Source organism: Telmatherina bonti (genome assembly GCF_933228915.1).
Source record: "Telmatherina bonti genome assembly, chromosome: 12".
Classification (NCBI taxonomy): domain Eukaryota; kingdom Metazoa; phylum Chordata; class Actinopteri; order Atheriniformes; family Telmatherinidae; genus Telmatherina; species Telmatherina bonti.
Genome location: NC_136610.1, coordinates 27,094,225 through 27,114,754, shown reverse-complemented (window position 1 = coordinate 27,114,754; position 20,530 = coordinate 27,094,225). Strand labels below are relative to the sequence as shown.

Here is a 20,530-nt window from a genome sequence, read left to right as displayed (position 1 = left end):
TTCTCCTCCTCGAGGATTCAGACGTGTTTGAACAGTGGAAACAGTCGTTAGAAACGCTGGAAGGAAGGGAGTGACAAGGAAGGGCTTTTCTTTTAAGGCTGAGCAACATAATCCATCGCAGCACCGAATCTGATTCAAAATCGGAGACAAAGGCGCAGCAGAGCGTGCGGCTCCGCGCTGCATTAAGAAGCTTTAGGAGGCTCGTGCTCGCAGCGTCACCACGTTCTTTGTAAATCTGCCACAAAAGGAAACTTTGGGGATATTACTGCTGCCTCATATCTTCTTCGTTTGGACTCTGATTTGCTTCCTCGCTGATGGTTTTATATTTGGACTTCCTTTCCAAGCCTGTAACGGTTCCCCACCAAATATAGCCACTGGTCATACTGGAGCGTCATTGAGCGGTGCTGGATTGACTGGATGTTTCCTACGACGCCAAAGTTGATCATTAAATGCTCATATAATTGTGACCCTGCAGCACCTTTTTAAAAGAAAATTTTAAGTAGCGGATTGGACACTTGATTCAGCTGGCGGGTTGTTCTCATCCTTTTTTTTTTTTTTTTTTTTTTTTTTTTTTTTTTTTTTTTATAATAGTATTCCCACATGTGATGCATGTTGACTGAAAAGCCTCCCAACAGAAGCCATTTTTAAGTCTTAGAATTTCCTGAAGCTGCTCGACCTGTTCGGGGCTCCGTGCGCACACAGCTTGGCTCATATTCTTCTATTGTTCTCGACATTTTGCGGCTGACGGACTGTTGCGTGCGCCTGGCTGGAGGACGCGGTGCCATGGATCGGTTTTTTGCTGCTGCTTGCTTGTTGGCTCTTGGTGTGGCGGTGAGCTGGGCTGGAGCTGGAGCTGAAGCTGGAGCCAAGCAGGCCCAGGAGGAAAGCCCACCTATGGTCACCCTACTTACTCTGATCACAGGAACCTGCCAGGAGGTCCAGCGGTACGCGGAGTCGGTGCTGGGAACCAACGTGATACAGTCAGCAGCTGAGGTACAGAGAGGAGGTGCTCCCCATGGTTACTCTTTCCTTCCCTGGCACAGGAAGTGGATTTGCTCTCAATTCTTTCTTTAATTCTTAATACGCCTCTGTTTGTTCTATTCTTGACCAGTAATTGTACCTGACGACTAATTTTCAGCTCCAACCCTGTCACCTCTCTTCACTCTTCACACACATTCCTCTTTCCATGCTCCTCAACTTGTTAATCTTCTTTCTGATCCCCTCATCTTCCCTGGCCTCATTTCATGCATCCCCCTTCTCACCCATACACACAAACCCCCACATCTCCGTGTCCCTGCCTCCACCCTGCTGTGGCTCCCTTCTCCTCAGAGTGCAGTGTTGTTTCTTGAGTCATTGCTTGGCCAGGAGAACGTCTATACAGTGGCCATGGTAAGAAACCTCCTGGGTGTTTTTAACAGCTACCCCCCCCCCCCCCCCCCCCCCCCCCCCCACTGGCATGGTCCTTTAAACAGAGCCTACCTTGTGAGGCTCAGTTTAGTCCATGTCACATCTGTAGTTAGAGCAGAGAATAGAAGCATGACCTTAGTGTAGTTGTCAGCACATTTGTGATATTTGCATGTTCTGCTGCAGCTCACTTGTGAGCCTGTGGAGATTTGATTTTGTGTATATGTAACTCGCTGTGGTTCAGTTTAGTGTATCTGAATGCTAAATGTAGGGTGTATGCACAAATTGCAACCACAAATGAGATAAAAAACCTCCCTCCATGTGAGCCCAGATGCACATGCAAGTTTGTAAAAGAGAGAAATTGCCACTTGGTGAAAACATTTTTATCTTAGGAAAGTTTCACATTTTGGCACACTGCACTGGCTGTACCCTAAAATGTAACAGAGCCATGTTTCTTCATTCAACTGATCAGATTAAGTTACTCTGTTGTCTTTTCTGGGTACTGCCAGTTCTGTTTTTATGTATCTCTTTCTTTTAGCTTGTGGATATGCACTGCTGTTTTTTCTGGGCAACCGACCGCCCATATAAACCTCCACTGTGACATTAAAGCTTGGATTAAGTTCAGTCTTCACCAAAATATTCTTCATATGGAAAATGAGCCGACAGCAGATAATTAGTTTTCAAGTTGCATGCACACACTGACATGGAGTGGCAGATGCTTGACTCTCACCCTGACACCCCAAACAGTCCTTGTGCCTGCGTGTAGTGCAACAGGTGCAGATAAGATCCCTGCCCAAATGACTGGGCTACCCTTGACCTTGCTGGACAAGGCTCTACTATGTCTAAGTGTTTTTTTTTCTTTTCCTTTTTTTTGTTGTTTCCTTTGGTGGGGGTTAGTGAAAAGACTGTACAGGAATAGATAGGGGTGTTTTCCAGCTGTCACCCACATGCACAGCTGTTTGTTCAGTTCAACAATACGGCAGCCCCTCTGTCATGAGGTGAACCATTCAGTCTATATGAGTTCCATGTTTAATGGGTATGTGCCAAGTGCTGTAAATGTCACTTGTTCTGTCTGTAATCCAGCACAATAAATTACTCTGTAGCTGCCTGCACATTCCAAGTCTTTTGCCCCTGCATGATCAGAATGCTGCCTCTCTTCATTGTTGCCCTGTTTGTTAAAGTAAAACACGTCTCCACCCTCCCTTCTACACCAACAGTTTTTGGGGACGGTGATCAGATTCTTGGCTGAAGGAGCTGCCAGCGGCCTGAATGTCATCGCAGTTTATGTCACAGAGATCCTCAGGGTCACAGGATTTGATGGTGGGTACCATGATGAGCACTGATTTCAGCCTGGTCGCTTTTACATTCTGTGTATTCACTAAAAAAAGAAAAAGGTGCTGCATAATGCTGTCTCAATGAAAGTTTTAAGTGCAAGTGTAAATATTCAGCCCTGCCTAATAGCAGCTTGTCTGCCACACCTGTTTAGGTGTGTTTTACTTCCCTTCCTTTCACTCCAACAGCAAGGTATTTTCAAGCTTTTATTTTTTACGAAAATACACCTTAACAGGATTTCCTTTCTCCACAGTTGCGCTGACACTGCCCCGCTTCACACCAGAGGGTGTTACTGCTGTTGCCCAGTGGGGTCTGGTGGGACTCATTGGTTACTGGGTGCTGACCATCATCCTTCGCCTACTGATTGTTTTGGTAAAGCGAGTTTTCTGGGTGGTGAAAACCGTCTTGGCGCTCTGGTTTTTCGGACTGATCGTGATGGACAAGAGCGCATGTGCAGATACAACAGCAGTTCGACTGGGCGGGCTGGTGCTGACATGTGTCGTGTTGACTCTCCTCACTTCTGGCTCTGAGAAGTCCTGTGCAGTGGAGAACCGACTGAGCAGCCTGGAGGGTCGCCTGAAGGCTGTAGAGAAGAGGAAAGGGGAGTAGTGATAAGGAAGGGTGGAAAAAGGTCAGGGTGATAAAGTAGGCTGAGGAAGTGGTAACATTTTTGATTTCCATATCTGTGAGAAATGTGGAAAATAAAGTAATCTCTGGGATTTTAAATCAGAAATGCTCATAATTTTGCCTCCATACAAAAGAAACATTACAAATGTTTGCCATAAAATAAAATATGACTGGGAATAATGACTGTATGACAAACATTGCCTATTTAAAGTTTATCAGTAAATATCAGGAAATAAGTCAATAAAGTAAATCGAAAAGATAAATAAAAATCAGTAAATAAGTTATCACTACGCCAAACTATCCATGTTCACAGTAGAAGAGACAATAAAGATCAAATAAATATTTCTATTCTAATTAAAATGTATGATAGAAATGGTAACAAAAGATAAATTACTTCTAAATATAGCTCCTATTTAAAACAAAAACAAAAAAAAAAACACATTTTCACCTGATGGGGGCCTTAGGTGGTCCAAGGATAACTTCCAAACTGTTGAGGCTACATTCTGTAAGAGTGACGCATGAGTATCAGTGTAGTTTGTTTTCCCTTGCTAAATAAAACATCTGCTTTTCTTAGAGTCATGTCAGAGTTACCCCATTGACAGCATTTATCTGGCCCAAATTCTCTGCCCTCAAAATCATTACAAGATATCAACAAGCCTGTACATGCAACATGTTACCTCTGTGGATGGAAAGAGTCTCAGACGAGACTACATCAAGTGTTCCAGACTTAAAAAGCCCATCTTTTATTGTAAGCCTCTGCAGTCCTGTGCTGTTCACTTAACTGGAAGATGATGTGATCCTCCTGGTTTGCACCAACAATCTTCACCACCCTCTTCCCTCCCCCAGTGCAATTCCATCTGAAGATCCCATTGTCTGTGCCAAAATTATCATTCTCACTAGCTCACCCCGCAGCACTTTACTCACCTCCCTCCTTCATCCCACTGCTGTGGTGGAGTGCCAAGCGGGCTTGATACAAATCAGTGACGACTCCTACTATTTCTGCCTCAGCAAATACAGAGCCAGCAAAGATACAGCAACTCAGTCAGAACATATATATGATCCTAGAAAAGGCTATGTTTTGTCATTATTTAAAAAAACAATGTATAACACTGTTAAACTGACTGAAATCTGATCAAGATCAAAGGTTTCAAAACCAGTTTAACACACCCAATAATTTGGTTCGAGATTGAATCAGGTCTGCTTGTAAATGTTCAACTTGAATATTTAATGTCCAGTGAGTGGAGATGTTCTGCACAAGCAGAAAAATCTTCCATATTTTGCCTCCTGTAAATGTATTTCGGAATTCCTACATAAGATGTATTTCAGTGTTTTTGCCAGACATCAAAATGTATCAGAGGTTGTGATAAAAAAAAAAACCCAGCGCTTTCAAACTCATTCTGCTCTAATAAAATCCAGATTTTACAACCACATAGGCATCTGACAAAACCACATTCTGGTAATTGAACGTTATGTTTAAATGATTCACCTCCTGTGTATACATGCTGGGGTAATTATGGTGGTCCAATTAAAGACCAGTCCAAGCTGGAATCGCTTCAGTATTGTTTCTTCAAAAACCTTGATGTTGAGATAAAATACTTAGACAAAATTAAAAATATTCGTACAGTGGGATCTGTGTGATCAAATGGTCTTTGTAAAGCTATATAGAAATGAAAACAGAATTACTCCTTAAACCTGCAGGTCAAGCAGCAGATTCATCATACTTGTATGGAACATTTAGTATTTAATGTTTTCGTTCATGGCTTTACTGGTTTGCCTTACTTTCATCCCTCTCATTTTGTATAATTTTTGCTGAAGGCGGCTGTTTCAGGAGAAAAATCTTAAGGAATTTAGTGGCGAGCATCAACAATATCAGCTGCTTTCTGTATACTGAGCTTGTAGGAGGTTATATGTGATACTTACATTCACCAGGTAAGCAGAAACTCCTCCACGTTCATACTAACTTGGCTCAAATGAGGAACTTATTGTTAACAAGTTACTGTTACAGGGGTGGGGTATAACTCGACCGGTTTGAATATTCCAGCATAATGTGTTTTCCTGATTATTATGTACAACGAGGGGAAACCAGTAGCTTGGTAGCTTTGCTGTTTGTCTTTTCAGAGATGCCGCAACTTCTGCTCTGCTGAACTTCCTCGGTGAACCAGTTGGTATGTTGAACTGGAATTTATGTGCCTGGATGAGCTTTAGGCTTTGTGGTAATAAAGGTTGGAGTTTCGGGTGGGGGGGCTATAAGGAGAAGTATTGTGCATGAAAGAAAGAAATACAAATAGAAGCCATATTTCAGAGTTTTTACTGTAATTGACTTGACAATAAAATGGAGATACACCAAGATACATACTTTAGAAATATGAACTACTTTGCTTATTACAAGGTCAAACAAATATACAATTGCACAACAATTCATGCATTTTAAAGCCTTTATATATGAACATTTAAAACATTTGATAGGCTGATAATGAAATATAACTAATTATTCAAACTCTACTTTTGTGTTTAAGTATGTGAGTTTTAAAGTGTATTGCTACTGTTGGTGTTTTGGAAAACTACACATGTACCAAAAGAATTAGAGTTTGATGCACTTCTAGCACCATGTGGACAGAAGTGCAGCTAGAAGGTGCTGAGGTATTCTGTTGTAACTCCAATGTATATATGTATGAGAAAAAAGTAGTACATAGTACATTTTCAACAATCATAATTTTTTTTTTTTTTTTTTTTAAAAAGTCGCAAAAAGTATATACAGAAATGTCCAAGAGATTGAGACCAAATAGAGGAAGTAACATTTCCATGTTTCTTGTAACCATTTAAAAAAACAAAAACAAACGACAACATACAAATTCAATTATCCAGCCTATTACTGTTCACTAAGGGGTACTGGATTGTGAGAAATATAAGGAAATAAAAGACTCAGAGAGTCTCTGAGACAAAAGAGGCAGCATAAAAAAGTACTATACATGTTACTTTATACTCCCACCAGTTGCGCAATCAGGTAGAACCAACAGTAATTATGTCATAATCAATGCAGCTTTGATTATGAAGAGAGAAAAAAAATACCAGTAACCCAGTTACATTTTAAAATTCCCAAACAGTGAACTCCAGTAAACAAAAATCTAGTACAGGCTGTCTTTGCTCCAGGGAATAGGAGGCATTCCATTCATACACGTAATGCCAATGTGAAGAACTGGAAAAAGTCCTATTTCCTTGTTAATCCAAGCGGGAGGTAAGAAGACAAACAGGAGACAGTATGGTAGACAGTATGGTATATTCCAGTGAAATGTGCTTATAGGAATATTCATGGATGAGGTTTTTTTTTTTTTTTTTTTTTGCATCTCAGAGTGACCTGCATCAAACTAACATTATCCTGACTGAGGAGAAACAACACTCCTTTTATTTTATTTCTGTTTCAGAAGAATCCATACTGCAACAGACACAACTTAGAGCTTTAAAGAAATACCTGAAGACAATAAATTGCTAACTGTCCCCATGAGGTGGATATTTATAGAGGAGGCACTTGAAGACTGAGAAAGGCAGTCATATCTGACATTGCAAAAGGCTCATTGGATCCTATTCAGGGACTACGCAGGTTACCAGGCTTGGAGTCGGGAGTCCACGCAAATACTGCTAGTCTTTAAAGGTCCCATCTAAAGGCTTTCTAAGCCATATGTGTCCCCATAGACTGTGTATGAGGCCCATTAATTCTGTCACCTCTCTTACTTGCTTGCTCTACTTTTTATTGAGCATGTGCTCAAATGGGTGAGTCTGAGAACTTTTCCTTTGTGACACCCCCCCCCCAAAAAAAAAAAAAAAAAAATACTATAAACTTTGGCAGGGTGGGATACTGCTATTGACCCACCCTTTAGCTTGTTGAACCTGCTCTCTAAAATTGCTGCGTGGGCACCAGAGAAAGCTGCATCCTTTCCTTGAGAGGAGTATGGAGTGGGTGTGGACAGGCACCCCTCACAAACATTTAAAGGTTTAGACAACGCCCAGGAGTTCCCTGGAGCATCTTTTGGAATGGTTGGAATTAAGGACCAAGGCTGAATTTGGGGTTTTATACAATTAAATGAATGTTGTTAGATCTCTGACACCCATGTGAAACGTTTGAAAAAAAAAATCTTTACATTAAACCTTTAAAGGACATTTTTCAGAAACTAAACTTTTCACTTAAATCAGGTAGTTTCATGTTTAACAAAAAGAAGTTGCATTTACTACTGGCTAGAAATATCCTCAAAAATGGTCTCAAAACACTGGATTCTAGTCAGTCTGTATGGATTCTGTATGTTTCTCTTCCAAATCTGAATTTAGCTGTATCAGGATTAAATATTAAAATCTGTGTATCTGTGTATTACAAAAGACAGGCTAAATAGGAAGCAACAGTTAAACTATGGGGAAATACGTTTCCATCTTTTACATACAATGCTGTGCATGCTTTATCTTCCCTGAAAACATGCACATACAAAGTGGAAAAAAATACACACACACATATACATATACATATACACTATTCACAAAAAGTTAGGGATATTCAGCTTTTGGGTGAAATTTCACAACAAGCCTAAAATGCATTCAAACCTGTACAGGTGAACTTAATGTGATCTTCTCTAAGCTTTTAAATGCACATGTCCAACTGTTAAATGTTTCAATAAATTTTGCACAAGTTGCTGTTCTCTAACAAGGAGCTTAACGGCAAAAATCACGGCAGGTGTGTGATCCTTGAATTGACCAATAAATGTCCTGGTTCAATTAGAGCTGGTGTTTAAACAGTTGTCCTCATCATGCTGTTCACATTTTGACATCATGAGACCAAGACGACACCTAACAATGGAACAACAGTCCCTTGCCATTGCGATGCTTCAAACAGGACGTTCTCAGACAGAAGTGGCCACTGAGCTTGGAGTGTCACAGAGTGTCATCAGCAGGTTGCAACAGAGATATGGAGAGACTGGAAGAGTCACAGAAAGGCCTAGAAGTGGACGTCCTTTGGCCACATCCCGTGCTGATGACCGCTACATTGTGAACACTGCCCTGAGAAACCGGATGATGAATGCCACTCAACTCCAGGCACGTTTAAGAGAGGTGAGAGGCACCCAAGTGTCACGTCAGACCATTGGAAACCGTTTCCATCAGCGTGGTCTGCGTGCTAGACGACCTGCACGGGTACCTGACCACACCACCAGGCACAGGCATCATCGTCTTGCATGGGCATTTACGCTGGACGAGGAACCAATGGGCCTCAGTGCTGTTCTCTGATGAAAGTCGATTCACACTGAGCAGAAATGATGGCCGGCAACGATGTTGGAGACGTCAGGGAGAGCGCTATGCATCAGCCACTGTTGTCACCAGGCCAGCTTTTGGTGGTGGCGGTGTTACAGTGTGGGCAGGGGTGTCCACTTGGTACAGAACTGCCCTACACTTTGTGAATGGTACAGTGACAAGCCCATACTACCTGAATAACATCATTAATCCAGTGATTGTGCTCCTACATGAACAGCACAGGCCTAATTTCATCTTCATGGACGACAATGCTCCTGCTCATCGAGGCCACATCATCAGGGAACGGCTGTTGGAGACTGGTGTACCTCAAATGGAATGGCCTGCACTCTCTCCAGACCTGAATCCCATTGAAAACCTGTGGGATCAGCTGAGCCGTCGTGTAGAGGCTCGAAACCCTGCACCCCAGAACCTCAATGACCTGAGGGCTGCCCTTCAAGAAGAGTGGGATGCCATGCCTCAGCAGGCAATAAGTTGCCTTGTGAACAGCATGAGACGTCGTTGTCAAGCTGTAATTGATGCTCAAGGGCACATGACGAGATATTGAGACGTTCAAATTTTTTGTTGTGGTGTAACTACCATTGTTGTTACCTTTTGTGTTGAATGAAATTTTTGAGATGAGGAAATCAGTAGTGCATCCTTCTACTTAAATGTCTTACTTTTATGATATTATATCACTGTAGCATGAACATATTGCATTTTCCATAAATTTCACCTGAAAGCCAAATATCCCTAACTTTTTGTGAGTAGTGTATATATATACACATACATTATATATATATATATAGATATATATCTTATATATATCTATATATATATATCTATATATATATATATATATATATATATATAGATATATATAGATATATATATATATATATATATATATATATATAGATATATATAGATATATATCTATATCTATATCTATATCTATATATATATATATATATATATATAGATAGATATGTGTGTGTGTGTGTGTATATATATATATATATATATATATATATATATATATATATATATATATATATATATATATATATATATATATATATATATATATATATATATGTGAATACACACAAGCGTAAATATTCAGATAGATGGATAAATGTAGAGCATATATCATTTATATTCCTGGATTATAGCTATGTGACCATGGTCTTAAGTAAATTCTTTCCTTGGCACTTTTGGCTTTTAAAGTTTTCATTTTCTTTTCTGCAATTTTTTTTTTTTTTTTTTTGGTCGTTGTTTTGTTTTCTCATTTTCATTTATGAACATTAGCATTTCCAGTACTGAAAGACATTTGAGGCTTTAAGTTTCGACCTTTCAGGCGCTTTAAGCTTTGCCAAACTAAATTACGGAAACTAGCCTAGTTTTGCTACTGAAGCCTGAAATGGAGCGCTAAGATGAGCAAAGCCAACGAAACTGGTCAGTAACAGCTAATAGCTGTTTAGCTTAGCACAAACACTGCAAATGGGAAACAGCTAGTATATCTCTGTAGAAAGGGAACTAAATTTATCTATTTGTTTCCAAAATTTTCCAATTTTTCCATTTTACAATCAAAATTTTATTTTTATCTCAAATTTTATTTTTCTTTAATCAATGAAAAACAAAAAATAAAAATGATTTCTTACCCATTTCTACAGTTTAATCCTTATAATCCTTATTTTTTTGTTTTTATTTGCATTTTATACTATAGATTTTCAGAGGAAGTTGAGTTTGTCTGAGGTAAAAACATCAGTGTGATGGGTGTCAAAGTTTATCCCCTTTACTACAAATTGTGGCTCATGGTCAGAAGAAAGTGAGAAAGTCGGAGCATCTGTTGGCCCTGCCAGAGCTGAAAATTGCTGGAAAAAAGGAAAAAGAAAAAAAACACAAATGTAAAAATGTGTGTCAGGGTGTCTTCACTACCATAATATATTAGTGCAAAATGCAGGTATTTCTGCTTTTGTTTTAAAGGTGCAATGTGGATAATATACTCTATATACCAAATTATTTCTATAGTTTATAAGCAGAACCCCATTGTTGTACCAGAATTATAAAAAGTGTAGAAAATGTCAAGATTAAATGAACAAACTACGAATCTTATAAAAACTTATCAGTCTTAAAATTACAGTTTTGCAATCAACCAAATACTCTGAAAGATTATAATGTTCACATTATATTGGTAATGTTTCTAAAACAGCAACCTCGCCATCTTACATAATAATTAAGACATGCATGGATAAATATCTCACAATATAAGACCAAACTTACTCAAAAGTAACAACATAAATTGGACATTGCAATCTTTAAAGATTAGTGTCATTTTAAACCTAATAACAATGACTTATTTGACTTGATCATCAGAAAGCAACAATAAAGAAAGTGTTTGTGTAACCAGTGGGTCATACCGCAAAATAAGGAGGCGGCTGTTCAGTTGGAGGATAATTTATCTGCAGAGAAAATAAGCTTCAATTAGCAAGTGCAACACAACAGAATAAACACAAGGGACATAAATAGAAGACGATCTGAATGAATGAGACACAATACACACTAACCAGCGGATCAGTTGGACAATGGCAAGTTTGGGTGGGATCTGGTGTCTCAGAAGACTTGGTGGGTTGGTTTGGCCTCTGTCCAACAGGTTTATGATCATACTGCAGTTTGAATAAACAGATAAATTGTAATAATTTTATTTCTGTCATACAATCATGCACAAACAGTGAAGCAGCCAGCACCTCATGGTAATGCACAGAAGGTTGTTCATTATTAGCATCTGCATCGTCCACAGCAGCAGCATCAGACTCAGTGCTGTCCTTTTTTGAGGAGCTCTTTCCACAGCAGCAATACTTCAAGCAACAGCTCAAAAGTGCACAGACTAAAGAGCCAATGCCAGCCGCGAGGTAGGAGGCATTAAATGTAGAAGCTGAAACATAAGTTTGAAACACAAGCCCACTGGCATTATAGGCATTATTGTTGTCAAAAAGAAGATGCCCTGAAGTAAACATTTAGAAATCGCTGCTTTGTATGTCTGACGTGAAAACAGTAATAAAATAGTACAGTGTGACACTTGTATAACATATAGGTTACTTACGGGTCATCTCCAGTGACACCGTCAAGGCCTTGTCGTTATTATGATCTCTCACCTCAAAGTGTCCGGAACATGACATTTGGGCTGCCTCATTGGAAATCCCACATGGCTTTAAAAGCTCAAACCCCACACAGCCAGAAGGATCTGAACGCTTCAGCAACATGCCTCCACTAACGATCTGAATTTCAGGCTCAAATTCTGGGAAGAAGTAAATGTTGCAGGAGTTCGGCTCCAGATTGAAAGTGAAGTTGAGGTTTTTACCAGATATCAGACGGATTTTTTTTGTGTTGTCTAAGAGACAGAAAATTAAAGAGATTATAGACCCTGTAGCACAAAATGACAAGTAGAAAACTGATGCAATCCAAAAAAGTTGTAACAGAGAATGATTTTCTATTTTAATTTTTTGAGTGACAGATAAATACATTTATTTTAACAGTTTTTTTTATTTATTATTTTTGTTTTATTTTTTTAAAAAAAGACAAAAGGTGGGCACATGCTAACATGCTCTGCATCATCTGAAAGCTGTATCTGCTATCAGATACAGTGGCGCTTGTATAAATGGCTTGCAAATGTTCTTCAGTTTGAAACTTTTCATTCTTCAACACATTAATGTTGAGTTCTTGCAGAACCAGAGTTTGAGTTTCCAGTCTTGTACTGATGTTAAACAAGCTTGTCATAAATCCCAGCTAATACAGTTTAAGGCATGAGGACGGCGTCATGCCTCTCTGTGGATATGCTGGTTTTACTTCTCCAAAGGGGGCAATATGAAGGACAATTTATTAATTGGTTTCAGCAGATCACAATTTATTTCATTTTAACTTGATGTAATTATGTTTTATTCATAAAGCACCAGCTTATAACACAAGTACTTTCAGAGAAAGTTAAGTTCAAGAAGCCAATAGTCATTATAAACTAAACAAATCCAATTCACTAAGCTGACTTATCTTTGCTATTACTACTCTAGATAGTGCTTATTGACTAAAATATATAAAATCTAATGTACATATAGTTTCAATTCATTTGAAAACAAAAAGATGGAAAGCAATTATACAGCAAAGATTTGTCATATGGACATGTAGCTTCATGTAATCTGTCATTTCAGGCCTGTATATTTATCGCATAACATTTTGTAAGCAAACTCTCATAGTATTTTTTTTCCTTTTTAGATGAATTTATTAGAAAGTAATCACCTAATACTTAATACCTAAAATGCCCATAGAACTTATTTTAATCAATCTTGGAAAAATTTTCCTCCCCCAAAACTCCAAAATACTGATCTATCAAGCAGTCAGCTGCATTCATACAGACCCAACTGCAGATTCATCCCCTTCCTCCAATTTGTCAACAATTTCCTGGATTGCATCGCGTAATGCCAAAGTATCATAGAGGGAAATTAGGTAAATTCGAAATATCCTCACCTACTACCTCAACAATCCTTGTTGAAGAAGTGGTCCCATCTCTGTATTTTAATATGTACCGGCCACAGTCTCTCTGTGTGACATTATTTATCAGATAGTAGTAGCCTTCCAACCTCCTCCTGGTGTCCCTGTTGGGCTTAGGGTTGTCCCGTTCCCACAGGACTGTTGCTTTTGTGCTGTAGTTGGGCACAAACTCAATGGAATGGATGTTTGGTGCTACTATTATTTTGTATGTTTCCCCATACTTTAAATGCTTTTCGTAGTCGTATGAAAGGCCTAAAGATGAAAAGGGAGAAAAGGTTAGGGTTCATTAGGGGGATTATCCAATCTCTCACCTTAACCTGCCAATTCAGGTCAACAATATTATTGAATGGTATTATTATCTCTAAATATTCATTTATTTATTCATTTTCCAAACTGCTTAGTTTGATTAAGGTTTCACGGGGAAGCTGGAACCTATCCCAGCAATCACTGGGTAGGAGGCAGATACACACTGGACAGTTTGCCAGTCCATCACAGGGCTACTCAAAATCTTACAAATCCAAATATTTCTTACATTTTAGATTGTTTTTAAAAATGTCAGGATATGTGAAATGCTTTCTTTTTCTGATTAATCACAAGATTGTTTTATTGGAGCGGCTTGAAATGAGGACATTTTGATAAAACGTTTGAAACTGAACATTTGATGGGAATAAATGTTATAACATTAAATAATTTATCACCATAGTGAAGGAATCTTTAGTTATCAAAAATAATATTTAAACTTTAGTTGTTGTCTGGCCACAGAACTTTGCTCTGTGTCAAACTTTCATTCATTCATTCATTATCCTAACCGCTTAGTCCAACAAAGGGTCAAACTTATATACATTAATCACATTTACAAGTTATTTTTCTCCAGCTTAAAGAAAAAAAAAAAAACAACAGCATCAAATTATATCTTGCTAAACATATTTTCAGTTGTGGCAAAAAGCTTATAATGACATCTTGACGACACATTTACCTGAAATATAGGATTATGACTTTCCTCTTAAGTTTTTGTGAAGAAATGCTCCAATTAATCAAATAGACACAATCCAAGATGCCATTAAATTGTTGGAAATAAATCTTCCAATTTATTAATCAAGTGTTGTTATTTATATAACACTGCTATCAGTAAAATTAATCTGTGAGATACAATTTATTCCAACATATCTGCCACTAAGCAAATTAATATTCAAGAATACTTTTTGGTGAATCTACCTTTATTATAAGGACAAATTGGGTGGTCATAAACTACACACCTTTTCTGCTATAATAAACTCAATAAAAATCTATTTCAAGCTCAATGAGTAGAATTGTTGGAAAATACAACAGAAAATGCAAAGGTATGTTATGCCATGAAAACATGGGAACATGGCTGGAAACTCCCCCTCCCAGTACCTCCAGTTAAGAACTATTTTGCATAGCCAGATTTTGTTTTGTTTGTTGAGAGAGAGAGAGAGAGAGAGAGAGAGCGAGAAATACACAGAGAAACTACAAGTGTGGAACGGACTGTATGTAATTAAGGGATTGATTAAGTGGTTTTTGGTTGCCAAAAAGAAATTACTGTCCCCATCTTTTCAATAAAATGTTGACTGTCTAAAAATGGCCTTATTTAATTCAAAGGAATTATATTGTAGATTTGAGCAAGCTAGTACTTTCTGCCATCACACATACCCTTAAAGGGGCCTGATTTGCTTTTAGTAGCCATAAATTAATCTACAGTCAATATATTTTCAATAAAAAGTTATTTTACTGGTCTTATTTTATTCAAGAGTAATATTGTACAGATTATAGGCCAACTGGGCTTCAAGCAGTTTTGCACACCAACAAGTGAATACAGTTGTTAACTTGTCATCAAAATTTTGAGTATATCTTAAAAAAGGTCTGATACTATTTGAAAGTCTAATACTTTACAAAGGTGTCACATTTTGCAATTTAGACAAATATGAAGACATTTTAAATGGCAAAATAAATACAGGGTTGTTTTTTGTTTCTGTTTTGTTTTTTAACCTTGCCTAAGATTGATTGTTCCTCAATAAAAATGAAAAATTATAGAAAAATATAGATGTATATGGTTTTCCTTTACTTACCCACACTAAGACATACACTCAAAAATAGCAACAGCATCATCATCAACGGGTTGTCTCGACTCCGGCGTAAACCAGAACAAAAATACTTAATTAGATAATTACTTGTGATATATTTTAATCTGGGCAACGCCGTCTGTCCTCAAATGATCAAACGACTGGCTGTACAACGCCAACTTCCTGCAATAAACGATGTTGTTACGGTTTTGTTGAAAGAAAATGAAATGGGTGGTCCCTTCAAACAGGGTATGTTTGTATGCTTCTACTGGTGCGTTCACGGACTGTACGGAAATTATTATCAGCTGTAAAACCTGACTGTCCGTCAGCTTTGTCCGTGGGAACGAGAACAATGCTTTGTAGAGGTCAAAGTATTGTTTTGGGGGTAGTTAAAGATGAGGTCATGTATTGTTTCAGAAGAAAACAGAGCCGTGTTTAAAAAAATTCGATAATGGAAATTCCAGCTAAGGACATCCATCTCTCTTTTCCCCCCTCTTATACAACTCTCAGATCCTCATTTTACCACTGAGACGGTTGCAGGCCCTGACCACGTTACACCCAGAGTCCTAGTGTCCTGTGATACACAACTGTTTGGCAACAAACTCACAACCCAGGTCTGTTGCAGGAAAGTGTGCCGCTGCTTTGCAAGTATATCTACTTCTAGAAACATACAAAGCTACTTTATTTTGGCACAGTATCAGACCACTGATCAAACCTGCTCTTCTTGACCTTCACCGGCCTGTCTATCTGTTTATGTTGGGGCAGAACATGTTGCCCCGCCTGCTGCAGTGTGCTCAGTCTTATCATAATGGTTACAGTTGCATTATGAGTATCATGTTTTTAGATTTTTCTTTTGCCTTTAATACCACTCAACCTATGACTGAGAAGGCTGCACATGAAGAGTATTTGAGTATGTATTATCACCTTTGTTACTATCTAAAACCAAAGTATGTCCTGCTGGAGTTACCAACATGGGAGAACAGGGATAATGTTTCCAGTTCTGTTTACTTCTTATACCAGTTATGCCACCTGCAGACATTCTGTGATGACTGTGATGGTGGGGTGTATCAGAGATAGGAGTCAGAATACAGGAAACTGATCGACAACCTTGTAGACTGCAGGAACATACTTCAAATTGTTGTAAAGACTGGGGGTGAAGTTAAGAAGTGCAGGATCTTCAGAGGCCCGTCATCATGGCTGAGGAGGCTGAATTGGTACAGGAGAAGAAATGCACCGCACCCAGCAGAAACCTTTCTCGCTATCAAATAAAATCATTCCAACTTTTATCCTTTCACAACATCTGTCACACTGAACACATTGTCTCTCACGCAAGCAAATTCACACTGTCATCTACAGTTTTTTTTGCTTGTTTTTTAACATTAACCACTTGTACATTACTTTATAATTTCCTTAACAGCAGATAGTCCAAATTTTTATATTGCATTATTTATCTTCAACTCTCTGTCAATTATTTTTTGTTACATTTAAAAACATTAATTCTACTTTTTGCACCAACACTTAACTACTTTTTGTTTGATGCTGTGACAGAACTAGATCCTTTGCAGAGTCATTTTATTTTACATAGCTTCATTTTTCAACCAATAAAATCAAATCAATTCATATTTATGTACATTCATTGCCAAAGTGTAGTCACACATTCAAATAAAATAAAGACTTGTATCAAAAATATCTCAATTCTACATTTATTTCATGGTCTAAGGCCAAAATAAGATTTCAAGAGACATTTGACTGGCTTTGATAAGTTTGACAGCAGGAGAAAAGCCAATGCAAACACATGCAGCTTATTTATTCAAAATATTGTACAGTCAATTGCATACATACAATTTTTCAACAATAATAATGATAACTAATACTGATTGGACATTTCTGTCAGTTTTACAAAAACATTTATAAAAGCCACAGCTCTTCTTACATATACAAGGATTATACTGCTGGAATTGAACTGGTTCCACTTGCTATTGTTTTACTCTTAACTGCTGCCATAAAGAAAAACTGCTTAAAGAAACAGTCAGAGGATAATAAACAGTTTGAAATCCAATCATGTCAACAAAATATAAGTTATACCTTGTTTTTTTTACCATCTACAATAAATGATCATCAGATTTAATATTTGTTCTGTAACTAAAAAAAAAAACTCAAATGGATTTAATCAAGTTTAGTTTAAAGAAGAATTTTGTTAATCTCTGTTGTAAACATCACAGGAGACAAAGTCTGAATCGATGGGTGGAGAAGAGGTAAAATAGTCCTTTCAGCTTAAAGCTTGCCTTTCTGATTTCTGAGGAGAGAAAGCTGGAGCTTGGTGAAGCAGCTGGTGCTGATCCCTGATCTGCTGGAGATGTAACCTGGAGAAAACAGTTAAGATAAAATTAAAAAAAATAATAAAAAAAACACTGCCCAAAAAACTGAAAATTTGCTTGGGAATAAAACATTTAAATTGCCTAAAATGATACAATTAACTCATGTCTTTGTTTTTATGGATTAAAAGGGAATCATTGTGGGCTTGTGAGTGTTATTCAGGCTGCGTGTGTCTCTTAAAAATGTAGAGTATGTGTGTCAGTGAAGGAAAAAACACATTTTGCAAGGATGAAAAACACACTAATACAGGAAATGAGATAACTCCAAACCCCCTGTGGGGGAGGAGAGCAGCATGAAACCAAGGATCTCAGTATTTAGACTGAGTGACAGTCTATGAATATTCAATAATACACCCTATTTGTAATTTATAACACTGACTAAAAGAATTTACGTGTTGTTTGCTCTTCAAACAAACAATCAGAACATAACATAATCAGAACAACTATTTTATATGCATTTCGATGCATGTGATCTGGTTGATGGATTTCTTAAAGAAGATATATTTTGTCCTTTTTACCACAAACTGACACAAATTCCCGACATACATCAAATGTCTGTAACATTTTGTCAAAATATCAAAAAGATGCAGTACAACTGCTCTTTTTTTCTACCATGAACCGAAACCTAAATTCATACTGGCCATGCTGTACATTGAACTGACCCACTCACTCTGCTGCTTCTACTCCAGACCAGTAGACATATCGACTTCCTTTAAAAATACACTATTCACAAAAAGTTAGGGATATTCAGCTTTTGGGTGAAATTTCACAACAAGCCTAAAATGCATTCAAACCTGTACAGGTGAACTTAATGTGATCTTCTCTAAGCTTTTAAATGCACATGTCCAACTGTTAAATGTTTCAATAAATTTTGCACAAGTTGCTGTTCTCTAACAAGGAGCTTAACGGCAAAAATCACGGCAGGTGTGTGATCCTTGAATTGACCAATAAATGTCCTGGTTCAATTAGAGCTGGTGTTTAAACAGTTGTCCTCATCATGCTGTTCACATTTTGACATCATGAGACCAAGACGACACCTAACAATGGAACAACAGTCCCTTGCCATTGCGATGCTTCAAACAGGACGTTCTCAGACAGAAGTGGCCACTGAGCTTGGAGAGTCACAGAGTGTCATCAGCAGGTTGCAACAGAGATATGGAGAGACTGGAAGAGTCACAGAAAGGCCTAGAAGTGGACGTCCTTTGGCCACATCCCGTGCTGATGACCGCTACATTGTGAACACTGCCCTGAGAAACCGGATGATGAATGCCACTCAACTCCAGGCACGTTTAAGAGAAGTGAGAGGCACCCAAGTGTCACGTCAGACCATTCGAAACCGTTTCCATCAGTGTGGTCTGCGTGCTAGACGACCTGCACGGGTACCTGACCACACCACCAGGCACAGGCATCATCGTCTTGCATGGGCCAGGGAGCATTTACGCCGGACGAGGAACCAGTGGGCCTCAGTGCTGTTCTCTGATGAAAGTCGATTCACACTGAGCAGAAATGATGGCCGGCAACGATGTTGGAGACGTCAGGGAGAGCGCTATGCATCAGCCACTGTTGTCACCAGGCGAGCTTTTGGTGGTGGCGGTGTTACAGTGTGGGCAGGGGTGTCCACTTGGTACAGAACTGCCCTACACTTTGTGAATGGTACAGTGACAAGCCCATACTACCTGAATAACATCATTAATCCAGTGATTGTGCCCCTACATGAACAGCACAGGCCTAATTTCATCTTCATGGACGACAATGCTCCTGCTCATCGAGGCCGCATCATCAGGGAACGGCTGTTGGAGACTGGTGTACCTCAAATGGAATGGCCTGCACTCTCTCCAGACCTGAATCCCATTGAAAACCTGTGGGATCAGCTGAGCCGTCGTGTAGAGGCTCGAAACCCTGCACCCCAGAACCTCAATGACCTGAGGGCTGCCCTTCAAGAAGAGTGGGATGCCATGCCTCAGCAGGCAATAAGTTGCCTTGTGAACAGCATGAGACGTCGTTGTCAAGCTGTAATTGGTGCTCAAGGGCACATGACGAGATATTGAGACGTTCAAATTTTTTGTTGTGGTGTAACTACCATTGTTGTTACCTTTTGTGTTGAATGAATTTTTTGAGATGAGGAAATCAGTAGTGCATCCTTCTACTTAAATGTCTTACTTTTATGATATTATATCACTGTAGCATGAACATATTGCATTTTCCATAAATTTCACCTGAAAGCCAAATATCCCTAACTTTTTGTGAGTAGTGTAAGTACTCAATAACACTTGAAGCATGTATGATGTTTCATCCTATAGTGGGAGAGCTCAGTTTAACAAGTAACCTTGCTCGGGCTACTTGACAGTTTTTCCCCCAATTTCTTTTTTATTTCCACCATCTGTGGTACATCAGATTCTACTAATTCTTTTCTAAAGCACAATCTGGGAATTGTGTGTTAAATGGAGCAGGTTGCCTAAACCACAGATAGTGACCAACCAGCAGGTTTATACTCCTAACAAAGCTCCCACGTCTCTGTCACATCTAAACCTTGGGCCCACTTCATTCCTCTGTGTTTCGTTTATGTTTTTAGAGATCAAGATTAAGAACTGCTGCTTTTATTGGCTATTTTTTAAATAAGTTGGCAAGTTCACTGTAGTGAAAGCAGAGCCAATAAGGGTGCTTTGACAGACAAAAAGAGAAACCAGAATTTCCAACAGTTGGCTAAAAAAAAAAACGGAATAAATTACTTAATAAAGTTCAAATTGCCTTTTATTTTTCTTCAAAACACCCAAATATCTGATGTTAAACATAGAAAAAAAGTAGTGCCCCCTTGTAATTTATGGACCTGAGGGAGTTTTACCTTCACATCTTTACTTTGCTCTTTACATTTGCTTTGTTTCTTCTTCATGGCTCACCAGC

At 38.5% G+C, this 20,530-nt stretch overlaps 1 protein-coding gene and 1 long non-coding RNA gene across 3 annotated transcripts; one reads left to right on the top strand and one right to left on the bottom strand.

The window, feature by feature from the left end:
- Window positions 1-35: 35 nt before the first annotated feature.
- On the top strand, window positions 36-3,822 carry LOC306762857 (uncharacterized protein). Of its 2 annotated transcripts, XM_079249491.1 has the most exons (4): window positions 36-993; window positions 1,330-1,389; window positions 2,622-2,724; window positions 2,990-3,822. In XM_079249491.1, exons 1-4 carry the CDS (start codon window positions 784-786, stop codon window positions 3,343-3,345), a joined length of 729 nt encoding a protein of 242 aa, XP_079105617.1. In that variant the 5' UTR covers window positions 36-783; the 3' UTR covers window positions 3,346-3,822. The 2 variants fall into 2 exon arrangements, with proteins under 2 accessions (XP_079105617.1, XP_079105618.1); XM_079249492.1 differs by lacking the exon at window positions 1,330-1,389.
- On the bottom strand, window positions 3,187-4,150 carry LOC306762858. Its single transcript, XR_013771509.1, has 3 exons — window positions 4,041-4,150; window positions 3,812-3,866; window positions 3,187-3,319 (listed from the first exon to the last, which is right to left on the bottom strand). It is a non-coding gene; the product is annotated as an uncharacterized lncRNA (long non-coding RNA).
- Between the last annotated feature and the right edge of the window lie 16,380 nt (window positions 4,151-20,530).

Bases quoted from the DNA above. Each gene is read 5' to 3' on its own strand.
- LOC306762857 (XM_079249491.1), top strand. From the start codon at position 784: ATGGATCGGTTTTTTGCTGCTGCTTGCTTGTTGGCTCTTGGTGTGGCG. The intron at 994-1,329 runs GTACAGAGAGGA...CCTTCTCCTCAG, and splicing joins TGATACAGTCAGCAGCTGAG to AGTGCAGTGTTGTTTCTTGA. The intron at 1,390-2,621 runs GTAAGAAACCTC...CTACACCAACAG, and splicing joins ACGTCTATACAGTGGCCATG to TTTTTGGGGACGGTGATCAG.